Source organism: Ictalurus punctatus, chromosome 17 (assembly GCF_001660625.3).
Source record: "Ictalurus punctatus breed USDA103 chromosome 17, Coco_2.0, whole genome shotgun sequence".
NCBI classification, from domain to species: domain Eukaryota; kingdom Metazoa; phylum Chordata; class Actinopteri; order Siluriformes; family Ictaluridae; genus Ictalurus; species Ictalurus punctatus.
Window position 1 is genome coordinate 2,958,625 of NC_030432.2, and position 17,086 is coordinate 2,975,710.

Consider the following 17,086-nt stretch of genomic DNA (forward strand, 5'->3'; position numbering starts at 1 on the left):
AAATTTAGAAAATGACAAATTGTTAAATAAATAAATAAATAAATAAATGAATGAATGAATGAATGAATGAATGAATGAATAAATAAATAAATAAATAGTAAATAAAAGTCAAAAACAATTTAAAGCGCAGGATGTGAAGAGCCCCGCATAAAGAAATAAAACCTCCATCAAGTAAACAATTTTTCAAAAGCAGTTTTTATTGCACAGAATTTTTTTTTAAAAAATCAGCATAAAATTCATCAGTTCTAAAAAATCAAATCTCGACATCCGAACGTTTTTAAATCGCAAGGTAGTCATGAGAATTTAAAACTGAAATACAGCCACGTGTGTGTTTTGTGTTCGACAAACGATTTGTACACAACACCTGAAAAAAATTCTAATCAAACACTGCGTCCCTTTATACCACCTTTTAAATCTGCTAGAGGAGCAAGGGTCAGTTATTAGACTGAAGTGATGAAATGGGATTGGGACAGAGCCATGAACAATGAACACATGCTAGCAGCTTTAGCTAATGAGCGTGGGAAAAACCAAAAAAAAAAAAAAAAACTAAATCCCCTTTCCAATAAAGCAGATCGGTCCAGATTATCGAAGGCACCAGAGTGAAATGAACTGAATAAAAGGATTTATAAACAAATTTAGTTATTAAATTACTATAGAATTATTTCAATCTGACTGGTTACCAATCGAGAGTACATTTTAAAATAACCGCTGACGTCACTGCGTTTTGTACCTCGTGACCATAATCCCAAATGCCTTCATCACGTTATAGTCGTAAACCAAAGGAAGGATTTGGGACACAGTCAAGTCGGATCACGTTTAAAGCGACAGCAGCTTATCTTAAAATTTCCCTTTTTAAAAAACAAAAAAAACCAAAAAGACAATCTTGAATTGCAGTATTCAATCACAATCGTAAACGGCAGACATACACACGCACACACATGCTCCTCGATGCCAAACCAAACAGGAAGTGACCTCACAGCTGAGTGACTGGTTTGGCTGCCACGGCGATGCTCTCTATAGCGCACTCGTCGGTCCCGCGCCGGATGCGGAAGTAGCCGTCTTCGCCCCAACCGGTTCCCCAGCTGTTCTTCACGATCCAGTACTTCTCGCCTGTCTCCTGGCTCCGCCCATAGCCCACCAGCAGCACTGCGTGATTGGTCAGCTCGAAAGGGTTGATGGAGTCACGCAGACCCGTGTGATGGTAGATGCCCTCTCTGTAGTGAATGAAGTCGGGGTAAACCTCAAAGGCCACGCCCATCGGCCCATCCCTCACCAGCTCGGCCATCATGGCCGCCTCGTTGCACCCGCCGTAGAAGCCGCCGACGTAGTGGTAGTCGGAAACGTAGTTGCGAGGACAGTCGGCCGAGACGGAGCAGGGAGAATCTTTGGCGGTGTAAGGGAAGCACTTCTCCTCGACGACGCCGAAGTCCTGAACATATTTTCCGATCAGGTACGGGAAACCGCCGTCGCATCCTAGAAAAAAAACAAAACAAATTCCTTCATTAGTGTGCAAATTAAACAAGTCACGTTTCCATGACAACTTCGACCGGTCAGGTATGTAGTGCACTATGTAAGGCCCCTCTCAAGGGGTTATGTAGGGTGTTGGGTGTAGGACCAACCCTAAATGTAGTGTACGTTAATATCAAGTAGAAGGCTAAATCCCAAAACAGCCTTTTTTTTATTTAAAAATGGATACCCTATGTAGGGCGCGTGATGTACACGGACACTCTACAGAGGGTGTACCTACTGTATACACACACACACACGGGTGTAGGACACTTTAGGATTAGGAGTCATTTTCTCATAGCATATGAAGTGCAAGAACCTAGAAAACATGGATCTGTTGGCCCCTATGCAGTGTGCACTACATATCCAGAAGCCACTATACAGAAATATAGGAATCTGCTATGCCAGTCTATTTATTACATACAGGCTCTAGTGCCCTATATAGCGCACATGATTTGTTCGCTATGAAGAGCATTTAAAGTGCATTTGAAGTCCACTTGACAATTCAAACTCCATGTAGTGCACGTGGAAAACGGTGCACGCTCAAAGAACAAGCATTCCACGACACTCGAACACTAACTCACCTTGTGACTCGTCTTAAAACAGAATGGAGTAAGTTAGTGTGTGTGTGTGTGTGTGTACCTTGGGAATACTGTGAGCAGGAGACGACCTGCTGAGGGCTGAAGATCGGCTGCTGAGTGTTGTTGGTCTGGACTCTGATCCGTGACTCCAGCATCCCCATCGTGGCAAACGAGTAGCAGCTACCACACGACGCTACAGAAAGGAAAAGCAATAAATTAAACAAAACATTCATACTTCAAAATTCTAAACGGACCTGATTCCTTAAAATAAATTTTTTGAGATCCAGAGCCCCACCTTGATTGCGTACTGGACTGACGTAATTGACTCCATTCACATTCCTCCAGTCCCACTGCTCTGGAAGACCGGCGGCCATCTTGCGAAGCTCTGGGGTGACGGGGGCGGAGTTTACGCGTCTGAGGAACACGGGGAGGAGTCAGGACAATAGAATACAGCTTTATTAGCCTGAACCTACAACACTGACCAGAGGAACCCATTCAGGAGGAACACAAAAAGATCAGATCAGTGAACCACAAAATGGCTACCTACAGGATACGCACGCACTACAGAGGGTGTAGGGGCCAATACTTTCCAACACACAGCCTGTGTGTAAATGGATTCTAAACACCACCGTAATGAACACAGCGGCACTTCATAACCTGAGTAGAGCCAAGTCCAAATACGTGCAACGGCAACACACCCTTTACAGTGCACTACAGTGTGTGTGTGTGTGTGTGTGTGTGTGTGTGTGAGCCACTCACTCGTCTGTAAACAACTGGCAAAAAAGCACCAACCAAAAGCTGACAAGAATAAATATATACGAAAGCAAAGAAAATACTAAAAAATTAAAGAAAGAAAGAATAAAGTAGAAAAAAAATTATTCCAAAAAAAAAATACTACAAACAAAGAGAAAGGAAAACACTAGAAAGAATACTAGTATGAAAAATACTAGAAATAGTATGACAAAAGAAAAAAAAAAAGTGACAAAAGAAAAAAAAAAAAAAAAAAGGAAAATACTGTTACAAAAAAATACTACAAATAAAAAGGAGGAAAAACACTAGAAATAAAGAATACTAGTATTTAAATAAATAAATAAATAAATAAATACACTAGAAAAAAATGCCGAAAAAGATCACAAAAAAGTGAAAAAAATACTACAAAGAAGGGGCAAAAAAAAAAAAAAAAAAAACACTAAAGAAAATACTAAAAAGAAGGAAAATACTGTTACAAAAAAGGAGGAAAAACACTTGAAAAATAATACTAGTATATAAAAAATAAACAAAAACACTAGAAAGAAAAAAAAATTACAAAAAAGTGGAAAAAAAATACTACAAAAAAAAAAAAAAAAAAGCCAGAGGTAGATACCACTACAAAATACACAAAAGAAAAAAAGAAAGAAAAGAAATACAACAAACTACAAAGAAAACAAAAAAGAAGGACAAAAAAAGTAAGAAAAATACAAGGAAAAAAGAAAACTAGAGAAAGAAATTAAAAAGAACACGCATGAAAAACACGCCAAAAAAAATATTAGAAAAAAAGGAAAAAACCCACTAAAAATATAGAAACTAAAAGTGAAAAAAGCTTCAACAAAACGAAAACAAAGAAAAACACTCCGCGGATTAAATTCTTCAATGAACCCCTGAAGAACCATTTAACCGTTACGTGTTTATAGAATAAAAACCAAAGTGTAATTTAACGTCACCGTCTGAACCACCGTTTCCGACACGATTCCGGAGTGCATGCGTGATTTGAACCATATACACACCGGGGGAAGTGGGATCTGCGGCCTCCGGCTCTCCGTGTTAGCTCCTGGATGGTGAACATCTCGTGTTCTCTGTAGGTCGTGGCTTTCCATGAGCTCTGTACCAAGTTAACGCGCTCCACGAAGCTCAGATCGTGCTTATAAAGCTGCAGGAACCTGAAAACACACATGCACAAGTATAAAAGGTTGTAATCATGACACACACACACACACACACACACACACACACACACCATTAAGACACACTCACGGGGCAGGTGCAGGGATGTAGTAGGTTTTAGGAGCCACAGGTTGAACTTTCTTCCCAGTGAAACAGGCCCAGTTGTTCCCCAGAACGTCATGAACCCAACCAGGAAGTGTCTGATCACAGTAACTCTTGACCACAGAGCCCTCCTGGGAATACTGAGGGAGGAAGAAAGAGTGTGATAGGAATTTTAAAAACACATATCAAATCGATGTGACGTGCATTTTCATCACGGTGAGTTTTAGTCATTTATTCGTGAGCTGCGAAAGCCGAGTCTCGTGTGTGTGTGTGTGTTTTAAAAGCGAAAAGAAGCAAAAAAAAAAAAAGAAAAAAAAAAGTGCTGAGTCGTGATGTTTCACAGCTGAAATGTCAAAACACCATGTCATAGCATGTGACTGCAACCATCGTAAGGTACTTGAGGAGGAAGTGAGCTGAACTTTTACGCTGAATCATCAACACGGCTTGATGAAGGGAAATTGTAAAGGAATGAATAAATAAATAAATAAATAAATAAATAAATAAATAAATAAATAGATAGATAAATTTTTTAAAAAGCCTCACGTCACAATATGCTTTTATATATTTACAAAAATTATCCACTTCAGGGTACTAACGGTAACCATACACACTTGATTATTTTCCTAGAACAGCAGGAGGGAGAAGGGTTTATCCCTCCCACTATACAGTCCACTTTCACAGGAATTAGGGAGTCGAATCCACCTAGCGTCCATCCATAACCTACAGGAACACGTCCTAGAAGGTATTACTTCATACCCATTTCTATTTTTAAGCAAAGAACTCCATCCAGAACAGCTTGAAATGAGATACACAGAGTAGAGAAATCATGACTTAGGACTAGACTTCATTAACGAGACAGTCATGTGAGCTGGTGTGATACAGGAAGCTTCAAGTTTCCGAGCAAGTCTAGTCATGAGGAGTCACATGGTGTCACCTAAAATGGAAAAGAACCCGGGGGAGGGGGATACACGAGACACCAACCTTGAAGAAGGCGAACCATTTGTAATCGTTGAGCACCACCTCGAAGCCCTGGTTGTAGATGATGGTGAAGAAGCCGGTATTTCCAAGATCATCAACAGCCTGAGATAATTTCTGTAAATGCACAGTCACGGATTTCACTGTCGGACCTGCACAAAACCACACACACACACACACACACACAACTGAATTAACACCAGAGTACACAATGTACTAATGCATAATAAACAGAATTCCTCCAGGGTGTGCCATACTACAGGAAAGGGCAGATCTCTCACCAGCAGTGGAGCAGTCAATGCTTTTATCCTGTCCCACAGTAGAGATCTGGAATACCCAGCTTCCCAGCAGCTCTTCATAAGTACAGTTAGCTGGAGTGTCACCCAAAGAGCCGCCAAAGCAGCACACCACCACCAAACACAGCAAAAACGCCTTCATCCCGCACACTCTCCCGCACTTCCTGCTTTAAACAACGGACGTCTGGACACAAGTAGAACACACTCTCTCTCGGTCAGCTGTCGAGACACCTGGCGTCTTTCTTCCCGTCCAGAACACAAACATGGACAACACTGGGCAACTTCCCGCTCTTATCATGTGACCGCAGTCACGTGACAGTGACGCAGCGGCAGGAAGAGGAAGTGTTTAGGGCCGTGCACGAGGCTGCGGTACTTTCTCATCAAGAAAAAAACCCAACACACTTTAAATATTATTTACTAGGAAAAGTGGATTATTATTACACAGACACGATGCAACGTTTATCTTATATCATTTACTTATATTTTAAAACATGTCCCTTTTTTAAATAAAGTCGGCCCTTCCGACTGTCTGTCTGTCTGTCTGTCTATCTATCTGTCTGCCTGTCTGTCTATCTATCTGTCTGTCTGTCTGTCAGTTGGTCAGCTCTTCCTGTCTATCTATATATCTATCTGTCTGTCTGTCTGTCTAGCTATCCATGTGTCTGTCTATCTATCAGTCTGTCGATCTGTCTGTTGATCTGTCGGTCGGCGCGATCTGTCTGTTTATCTATCTATCTATCTATCTGTCTAGCTATCCATGTGTCTGTCTCTCTATCAGTCTGTTGATCTGTCTGTCTGTTTATCTAGTTTTCTAACTGTCTATCTATCTGTCTAGCTATGTGTTGGTCAATCTTTCTGTCTGTCTATCTATGTCAGTGGGTTAGTTGGTATAATAGCCCTTCCGTCTATCTATCTATCTATCTATCTATCTATCTATCTATCTATCTATCCATCCATGTGTCTATCTATCTGTCTGTTTGTTGATCTGTCCATCTGTCTCAGTTGGTCGGCCCATCCGACTATCTGCCTGTCAGTCTGTCTATCTATCTATCTGTCTGTCTGTCTGTTGATCTGTCTATCTATCTATCGTAACCATGCCTCAGAATTTGTACGTATACACGGTCACTTCAATATTTTGCTGTGTTTTTAAAAAAAAAAATATATTATTTTAGTTTTATTTTATTCTAGTTACGATTCTATTTACACGTACCACTTCTGTCATTTCAGATTTACTATTGTGGATAAGAATTTTACATAATGTTACTCATATTTTCATCAATTTCTTATGTCTTATATGTCATGTGTCTGAAGAAAAAACCTGAACTGGATGTGCAAGAGCATTTATTGAGTTTCATTTTGAAGCTGAATCATGCTGACTCCCATGATATCTAGGCAGAGGTGGCTATCTGTATTTACTTGAGTTTTTCTTTTGCCTAATACTTAGTCTTATTTCCTACATTTCAAAATAAAATTGCTACTTTCTACTCACAACATCGCTACATTTCTGTATAATGATATGTTCAGAAAGTCATTAGGTAACTTTTTAACATCAGACATCTAGTTGATCCTGGAGTTGATCTACATCCCTAACAAATCTAACCTTTAACCTTTGCTGCTGCTGCTACGTACACGTTGTATTCATCATGGCAGTTTGTATTGTGACAACTAGTGATTAGCATTCAGCTAGTTTGTATAGGTCTAATCAATGCTAGCTAACATTTGAGAGATTAGCAATAGAGCTGTTGTTGTTAGCCTTGGTTAATGTTTTCCCCAAAGTACTCCTTGGACATGAGTAAATAAAATCAGTGCGTGATTTGAAATGAAGATTTTGTGAATTTTTTTAGATGAATAAAAACTATTTTTATTGGTTGTATAAGGCACTGCAGAGAGACACCGAGTGCAAGAAGACTTTATTTCCAGTTCTATCTAGATAGGGAGCAGGGAGTAATGTAAGATTCAGCCTTAATCAGTGATCTAATCAGAGTCTATGTGGAGAGACTGATTAAATTTAATTGGTCCCTGATTCAATTCAGGCTTGATTAATTTGCAGACAAATTAATTTGTGCCACAGACGTTTCATGTGCACGGTCCCACTTCTTCTGTGTTTAATCGTTTAGTGTGAAAGTCTATACCGTCTCTTTAGCTGTAGTGGCAACGGTTTTACGTCTAGGCCCCTTGAGGATACAAACCATTAAAGTTTGTACACATTCAGTCCCCTCGGAAGGTATCGGAACCGGCTAGGTCTATTCTTTAGGGTTTTTTGCTATACACTGAAGACATTTGGGTTTGAGTTACTCAAAAGTCGAATCTCAGCTTTCGTTTCCTGATATTTACATCTAGATGTGTAAAACAACTTAGAACATAGCACCTTTTGTGTGCCGTGAACAAAAATATTGTAGCTGACAGGTGTTTCTTGTTGCCTATGTGTGACCTGTTAGATTGTTTTTTAAAAGAATTAATAGCTCTGAATGTATATTCTTGGTTTGAGCCCTGGGTTTCGCCTGTGAAGACTGCACTTACTGTTAAAAAGGATAAACCAACATGAAGACCAGAGAGCTGTCTATGGGAGAAAAGCCCTTGAAAGTGCATTATTTTAATACAGGAGCACTCTTGACAACGGCAATTTGCTTATGATTACAATTTTTCATGCTTTTTAACAGTTTAAAGTTAGATTTAATTAATCAACATTATTGCCATTGTGCAGGGTACAAGTACAGAACCAGTGTTGTGGAAGTTAGTTCCTGTTCTCACACACTTTATGGCTGCGATAAAGTCCTACCTTAAACCTCTCTTTCTCTATCTGTTAAATAATTGTCGACTAAAAAAAACCTCACCAATGATTCTACGTTTTGCTACTAAACAATAATTTTTTCAAAAGCGTTTATTGTTCGTCTTAGATTATGTGGCGCGTCCGCTGTACAAGTCATATCTGAACGAGCGCATTGATATTAATCTGTCGTTTACGATACAGCCGGAGGTACAGTTATATGAAAATAACACACGCTTTCAGATTGGACCAATCCGATTCGAGCATTCAAGCGCACTGTGGTATGACGTTATATAACATTTATTTAGTTATTACGGATTATGGATCAAGTTGTTTGCCGTGTTAATTTTTATAATTGCAGTGTATGATATACATGGAGGAATCCACGATATGCAAAAATTAAACACACAAAATGAAATAAAATTAAAAAAAGGCGTCGGTGAACGGGCCTTAAGGCTTTTTATTCACCTGCTACTCCAGTAAGAGTGCGAAGTGGAAATGTAGAACCACACACAGTGCGTTTAGGAGGCATTAGCAGAATTGCTTTTGATTAACGAGCTATGCAAAACGCAGTGCCGTTGTTGCTGTAAACGTTCTGTCGATTACCCCAAATCCCATCACAATCAGATCGTTTGCAATTTAACAAAAGGTATACAATTAGGAAAAATGGTTCTTCAGGGGTTACTTGGATAATTGACGGTTCTTTGCTTCTTTATGTGATAGGGAAACTGTCTTTTATAGGACACTGTGTGGAACGTTTAGGGTTTCACCGGAGAAACAAAACCGAAGAACGCTTAAGGTTCGTAGATATCGTCGATTAATCAATATATGCAAAAGTGTATTCGTATATAAAATATACATAAATAAATGCAAAGTGCAATCAGATATGCTGAATGTGTTATATATGTGTTGCACAGTGCGCCACAATGCCCCCCCCCCCCCCCCACACACACACACACACTGTGTCCCAATTACACTACCAACCAATCACCGTAAAGCAAGCGATTTCCACGACAACCGTGACTCACAGCCCATAATAATCACACAGTAGGGGTGGAATGTTCAGGAATTAGTTACAAAGTGTATTTTTTATTTATATCATTACAGCCAGTGTGTGTGTGTGTAACCAATATTAAGTAATAATATTTATTTGATTTAAATTGAGAAAGCATAGATGTGAAATCAAGTGTTTATCACAGTGCTTCACGAACAAAACACACACACACAAACATTATCATCTCTGGGTGGCCAGAGATAATAAGCTCTCTGTCTAAAAGGAACGTGTATTTGTGTGTGTGTGAGTGAGAGAGAGGCTCTAATGAGACTACACACTGTTGTGTGTGTCTATGTGTGTGTGTGTGGGGGGGGTGAGAGAGCGAGCGAGAGAGGGGGGCTCTAATGAGACTACACACACTTCCATTGTGTGTCTGTGTGAGAGAGGGGAGGGAGAGAGGGAGAGAGAGAGTGAGAGAGAGAGAGAGAGAGAGAGAGAGAGAGAGAGAGAGAGGTGGGTGACTGGTGTAATTTCTGCAAATGCTCTCCAATTTGCATATGTGATTGTATGGTGTGTGTGTTTGTGAGAGAGAGAGAGAGAGAGAGAGAGAGAGAGAGAGAGAGAGAGAGAGAGAGAGAGAGAGAGAGAGTGAATGTGTGTGTTGGAGACCCTTACCGTATATCATTTTCGCCCACACCGTAATTACATAAGTGTGCCATCTGACAGAAAAACACACACTCTCACACACACACACTAGAACTTAACTTCAATGGTAGCCAAGTGTGTATTTAAAGTTTATGGGTTCCCGAGTGGCATAACAGAAAAGCGTTCACACTACCATCAGGAGATCCACAACCATCTGCTGTGAGCTCATGTATGCAGAAGGTGGTAGATAGCACTTTCCTCCGAGTGCATTACACCACCCTGCGACGCAGCAGTAGTTTGATGAGCAGCGGGTGGCTGGCTTCAGGTGTCTTTTATGTGAAGCATGTGTTAGCCTTCACCTTCGTCACGTGACAGCGGAGAACTGGGAGGGACTTGACAGGTGACCAAAACGGTTGGGAATAAAGTTAGAATTATGATTTGCATTCCGAGTTTGCGTACGTTATGTTACTATTGCTAGTCGGTATGTCAGTAGAAGAGGCCCATAAAGAGCCCTGTGAAATAACTCCTGGGAAATCTACTATTGTTTACTACTATAATGATATTATTATAGTTTTTTTTACTAAGTGATTGGTAGATTTAAATGCATCATTAACACTCAAACGTTTGCTCGAAGCTGGAAGGTTCCTAACAGTTTACAGTGTTGTATTCTGGAACATTCTTAATCTTAATTTCTGAATCGACATTCCATATATCAAATGTTTCCTATCAACATGAAATGTTATTAACTATAAATGAATAAATAAGTATGTTGTCATTTTTCAATAAACAAAAATCTGTACCCTGACCGCGATAAAACACGTCAGGATTGGAAAATAATCAACTTCAGGTCACTTATTATTTCCCTGTAGCAAGCACACACCCGAGGTGATCTCTTCTATTCATACTGCATTAAATCACAGAGTCGCGGTTCTATTCCAGATTTTTAATAACAATTCAAAAGATATGGAAATCTTCCCACACAGCAACACCATGATGTCGAAATGTCCATAAATTTCAATTAAAAAAAGAAAATAAAATAAAAGGAAGACGACTCTAAGCATCATTTTCGCACAACATGAAACTATTTCAGAATCATAAAAAATAATAATAAAATCACCTTAACGATATAATTATACAGTCTACACAACTCTATATCCAAAAAGGCAAAATATCCAACAAATAAAAAAAAAAAAAAGCAACCAAATTTACTAAAAAAAAATTAATAATAATAATAATAACAATAATAATAATAATCAATTAAGCACTTACAGCTTCATTTACACAGCACAAGTTGAGAAGTGTGTGTTACGGGCAGGGATTCAAAGTTTAAACTTTTGAGCCCACTACCGATGATCAATTTTGATCAGGTACCAAAAAAATGAATGTGATAATCAAATGAAATAATATTTCTCCAACAACATTCCATCCTTTATGTAGTATATAAGATGTTCGTTTTACGTTTCACCTTTAAATAACTTTCCATTTTATGGATTTACACGGCTCATTTTTAAATAGCGGATTCTTCCAAGTAGAAGACCGAGCACTGTGTGTTTTTGATAACTGATCGAATTTAAAACTTAGGAGTACACTCAGATTTTTGGTACCTGAGTGTACTATTCTCATTTTCTCGTGTGGATTTTGAATAAAAGATCAGATATTGTATTCTATTACCCCAATTTTTTTCCACATATCAACTAATAAATATTTTCTCTAATAACAAAATGTAAACAACAATTCACACGAGCTACGTGAAAAACCTAAGACGAGAAGTTTCTGAGAGATCTTTAAAAAAATTTTTTTTAAAAATTAAAAAAGAATTTTTTATGTCAAACACGTAGGGCTAAAGCGGTATTTTATTTTACTCTACTTTTTCATTTAATATTTTCATTTAATAAATAAAAGTGTGAACATTTTAAATAGAACATCTGAGGTCTTTAATTACAGGCAAAATAATTATATTGTAATTTCATTTCTTAATTTTTAATAAATTAATTAATTAATAACTTAACGGTTAGGTTTAATTTACATTATTTATTTATTTTTTTTAAAGTTTATTTTACATTATTTATTTATTTATTTATTTATTTATACACCATGAGGGATTGTAATTCCTAATTATTTCACTATAAAATCTCTTATTATAAATATTTCTAATCTTTTATACAGCTCTTGAATTGAAAATGATTAAAAATTTTAATAAGCTCCCCAAATAATTCCAACATACAAAATTATTTGAAATTTAATTTTGACCTTAGTCCCACCTTAAATATTCATCACGTCTCTTTTGATGCAAAAAAAAAATACACTTTTGCAGTAGTGTTCAAATGAGGTACATTGTGTTTACTACGCATGTTATTACATTTAATAGTATTTTATGTGTGACCCACATTCAACTAAAATTAATATAGGAATCAAATTCAGTGCATTTCTCAGTACTTTGTGTGTGTGTTCACTGTAGTATTGCTTTACATCTGGAATATTTAGTATATATTACATTTTTCTGTATTTTTAAAAACTTTTTTTTTTTTACAAAAAGCAATACAGTGTTGTCAACATAGAAACATTTGACGTCAATATTTTATGAAATAAGCTCCTTTGGCACTACAAACTAGTCATTTTCTATTCATTATACTGTATAACAACTAGCTATCTGAATAGTGTCATATTCATTATCGGTACATGTGGTATGTGTGGTATGTGTGATCTGTAAGAAAAGACATCTTTTAAGTTTTTGCATGTTTGTTCATTCATTTAGATTCCAATATAGATATTTTCTTGAGGTTTTCATGAGGCAAACAAAAATTTTTATAAAGTTTTCTTACCGTGCCTTTTGTATGCATGTAGATTTTTGTGATTTTCATGGTGTGTTTGTGGGTAAAGTGGATTTTGTTGTGCTAAAAAGCCCTTTATGAACGAAACTGCAAACACAAATGTCATCACTGCGTGTTACAGGGAGCATTAACATTTGAATAAAATGCTGTGAATTATTACTCTGTTGATTATCATTAGCTAAACAGCTAGCAAATGAATCAATTTATTCATCCGTTCATTGTGTGACAATCTCAAACGAGTCGATTAATTCACCTGGTTCACTGGGATGATCTCAAATGAATCTATTCATTCACGTGATTCATTGGGACAATCTCAAATGAACTGATTCATTCACATGTTCAACTGGGACAATCTCAAATGAATCGATTCCTTCACTTGATTCAATGTGACATTCTCAAATGAATCGACTCCTTCATCTGATTCGTTGTGACAATCTCAAATGAATCAATTCATTCATGCGATCAATTGGGACTCTCTCAATTGAATCGATTCATTCATCTGATTCACCGGGACAATCTCAAATTAATCGATTCATTCAGGTGGTTCACTGGGACAATCTCAACTGAATCGATTTATTAATCTGATTCATTGCGTCAATCATTATCTCAACACTCCAGTAGATTACACCGTTAGGTTCACTAGTATTTGATTCACTAGTATTGTGTTTAGTTCGGCGAAAACAAACACCGCTAAATAAAGAGCAGACACGGAGGTACGAGAAATTTGGTCCCACGCTATTCAAGGTTCACAGAAAAAAAAAAATCATCACAATCATTAATTTTGAATTGAACATCCTGGGTGTTTGGAAAGCACAGGAAAATAGATGGTTAGAGAAAGAAAAAAGAGAAAAAGAAGAAGAGAAAAATTAGAATGGAAAGTAGAAAATGGGAACAAATAAAAGATGACAATTTGGTGGATATTTACAGGATTTTGCAAGAAATTAAACAGCACTTTTTGCAGAGTCTGTTAGGTCAGGTCCTCGAACTCAAGTTCTCATTTTTAAATTGTCCATATGTGTGTGTGTGTGCATTTTAAACAAACTTTCCAGTTTTAAGAGTTTCTCAGCCCTTTCTAAACTCCATGCCTGATACCAGCTTTGGATGGACAGTCCTCAGATCACTGTAAATTTTCTGGTACCCATTATCCCATACGCGCACACACACACACACGCACAGAGTAAACAGTTCATAAAAATATCTCTAATTAGATGAGAGCCGTGTATATTTAAGGCCACTACCAAACAAAACAACGAAAAAAAACCCCCATTATTTTATGTCACATGTCCGTAGAAAGTCTTGATGCTTTAAGACGCTTCAGTAGCCTCTAGGTCAGGTGTACTTTAACAGTGAAAACATGTAAACACGCACAATAAACACTGTACGTCTGTGACACTCGTCCTATTTTCAGTCATCCTAAGGACAAGGGAGGCTCTTGTATTCCATCTCAGAAGCTATTCTCAATATATTTCAGCATTACAGCCTTTGTTTCTCGCCGTCCCCATTCTCCATCTCATGTTCTAAGGTCCTTTTAAGGATGAGGAATTCAGGTGGTATTTGTATTATTGTCTTGTCTAGTACGCTGTTATTCATCCATTTCAGCATTACACATCTTTATGTCTCAAATGAGTATTTCCACACGTTCTCCTCTGTGCTAGCTCAAGCATAGCCTCATCGACGGATTGAAATCGACAGCCTCGCTCGAGTAAAGCATTTATTCAACAATCGCAGCATTCTCAGAAATAAAGGTTCTAATGTGGACCTTATTGGGGTGGGTGTTACCTTCAAATCCGTTTATATCTCTTCAGTTTGAGGATCTCTAGCAGGGGTCGTCAAATGGCGAGTATTCCAGCGGACCGAACCAATGATTTGCCGCACCAGAGTCGACTAATCTGATTGATCGAAATGAAATGGCCGTAGTTCGGCGCTTTAGACACACAAACCAGCTACCCGTGTACCCACGACCTATGGGATGAAAGGTAAGTCATCAAAAGGTACATAATTAGACCTTAAGGAATTCCATTATACTGTACATGTGCAGAGTAGGTTTACTAGTACTTTGGGGAACAAGGATGCCATTATTCATCCACTCAGCACTGGTATATTTCACCTTTCGCATATATTTCCTTTAATTAATAGCCCTACACCTGCTTCCTTCTTTTACCCTTCTCATTGAGAATTCCTTATTACACGTCCTACATCTTTTCCAGTCACCGAAGCTGTACCCATGCAAGACCAAATGCTCATATTCGCCTCATCATCATTCGTGTAAAGACGGTAAAGAGTTCCTCATGTCTACTCTAGAAAGGAGTTATTCATCACTTTTATACTTGAAAGTATAAAAGTCTTTAAAGTATAATCCGCGTTCTTGTCCTATCCATTCTGTCTCTAGGGTCCTTCTAAGGACAGCGATTTCGACGGCTCTTCATTTCTTGGCTAAAATCGACAGTAAGACCCACTCAGATGTCCTTACCATGTCCAGGAAGCTGTTATTACAGTGCTTGCAAGGCACTTTTTACAATTCATTTTGAAAGATGGAAACGTCCGTCTATTTGAATTCCATCTGCCACGTCATGACGGGCTTCACAGCCGAGCCGACCAATCGGTGTTCCACAGAGTGGACACTTTCAGTGCACACTCACTTTTTGTCTCATCGCTTTCTCGCACCATTATTTTTCTTCTCGTTTTCTCTTTCTCCTTTTACTCTCGCACTTTCATCCTGTACTTCCCATGTTTTGCCTCTCGATGTTCTTCAATTTTCTGTCTGCTTTTCTCTCTCTCTCTCTCCCTTCTTTCTTCCTTTCTTTCTCTTCTGTTGTCTCTGCTATTTCTTCATTTGCCACTCCCTCCCTTTGCTCAACTCCTTCCTCTTTATTTCCCTTCTTACTTCCTTCCACCCTGTATTTCCTTTAGAATACTTTCATCCCTCCATCAAGCACTTTATATTACCTTCAGGATATACAAGTTTCATTTCCTACATATCTTCTCATCTGTACAACGGCACCCTTGTTCCCTCTTTTTTTTTTTTTTTTAAGATCATAACTTGCCTCGTATCTCTTCTTATGAGATATTATTCATCATTTCGATATCACACCACCCCTCTTGCCTGAGTCTAGAGCACTGGCTCTACTTCTGCACTTGTGTTTGTTTGCATTACGTCCTCTGGGACATCGTTATTCACTGATTTTTAGTGATTTTACCCTCCATCAGATCTCATCTGAATATTCCCATCATTCCTTCTCCTTTCCTCACCTCTAAGGTCCTTCTGTCCTCTCTAACATGCTGTTATTCATCAATCATCGGCTTTTATTATTGTTTCCACCCTCGTTCGCTCATTTCCTGTGTTCTGTCTCTACAGTCCTCTTAAGGACGAGGAGCTCTGGCTGTTTGCCAAATTCAACAGCGACAACATGTAAACACACACACCAGAAAACCATTCTCTTATGTCTCGAATTAATATTCTCGCCACTTTCTTGCATCCAAGGTCCTTATAAGGACGAGGAGCTCTGGCTGTAGTGCCTCAGTACCAAGCAGTCGTATTTGGGTGACGATCCAGATGCAGGAGAATTCGAGATGCTTCCTGACGCCACAGAATCTCGAAATGGCGAGGGTGGCGTTAGGGCGAGAATTTCCTCCATGTCTCCTTTCGAAGCCTGGGACTCGTGTACGGTCGTTTCCAAAATCTTCTCTTTAACGCCCGGAGGACCGCCGAGGGGGCAGGAAGTGGGTGGACGGCCCCCGTTTGACTCCACAGGTGGAAGGGGTTGAATTTCAGCATAGGTCGTCATGGTGGCAGGCATGGACATGTCTCGGGACAGGAAGTAAGGGGCCGGGACTTTTGAAGAGTGCTGAGGTGAACTTGAGAGCATCAAGCTGTTTAGTTCACTGATATTAGCTGTGAAACGGTTCACAACGCAGCTGATTTGCTCCATTAGCGAGCCCTGGGATGAGCTAGAGACTCCGCCCCTAATTCCCACGGCTCCGCTCACAACCACGCCCCCACCAGCTCCTATCGCTCCAGCACACGATCCGCTTTCTCTACGGGACGATTGGCTGACGTATGAGGAAACGCTGATGATCTGTTCATCATCAGGGCCTTGGCTCCGCCCTAGAATTTCTCCCGTCCTCTGACTCACGGTGCTGATTGGTGACGGAGTCTGAGGCCGATACGTGATCGGATATCGCTCCTCGCTCTCTGCGACTTCGTATAGCATTTTATCGGTCGCGCTTTCAGGCGTGACATCCTCCGACGCCTTGGAGAAAGGCTTGATCACGGCCGTCTGGTTGTTCTCGCGCTTTTTGATGTGGAAGGAGAGACGCTGCCACAAGTGGCCACCTTTGGAGTTGCGCTCCGTCTGAGCCCACGTCACAGATTTACCGTTAGAGCTGCAAAAAGCAAGGAAAACAAACATACAAATTATTCATTTAAAAAAACAAAAACAAAAAAAAAAACACGGAAACAAGAGAAACAA

At 39.0% G+C, this 17,086-nt stretch overlaps 2 protein-coding genes across 3 annotated transcripts in view; both read right to left on the reverse strand.

Moving 5' to 3' along the window:
* Positions 1-176: 176 nt before the first annotated feature.
* Positions 177-5,681, reverse strand: ctsc (cathepsin C). Its single transcript, XM_017491482.3, has 7 exons — positions 5,366-5,681; positions 5,091-5,236; positions 4,098-4,249; positions 3,851-4,003; positions 2,383-2,501; positions 2,149-2,280; positions 177-1,473 (listed from the first exon to the last, which is right to left on the reverse strand). Exons 1-7 carry the CDS (start codon positions 5,520-5,522, stop codon positions 974-976), a joined length of 1,359 nt encoding a protein of 452 aa, XP_017346971.1. The 5' UTR covers positions 5,523-5,681; the 3' UTR covers positions 177-973.
* Positions 5,682-10,714: 5,033 nt separating this feature from the next.
* grm5b (glutamate receptor, metabotropic 5b) overlaps positions 10,715-17,086 on the reverse strand; it is a 51,574-nt gene continuing 45,202 nt past the window's right edge. For both annotated transcript variants that reach the window (XM_047161382.2, XM_053687125.1), the window contains one exon: positions 10,715-17,000. In XM_047161382.2, the coding sequence (XP_047017338.1) occupies positions 16,103-17,000 (898 nt within the window). In that variant the 3' untranslated portion in view covers positions 10,715-16,102. The remainder of the gene's footprint in view (positions 17,001-17,086) is intronic.

Coding starts and splice junctions, on each gene's coding strand:
- ctsc (XM_017491482.3), bottom strand. CDS start 5,522: ATGAAGGCGTTTTTGCTGTGTTTGGTGGTGGTGTGCTGCTTTGGCGGC. Junction 4,004..4,097: donor TACATCCCTGCACCTGCCCC/GTGAGTGTGTCT, acceptor GTGTGTTTTCAG/GTTCCTGCAGCTTTATAAGC. Junction 1,474..2,148: donor CTGCTCACAGTATTCCCAAG/GTACACACACAC, acceptor TTTTTTTTCTAG/GATGCGACGGCGGTTTCCCG.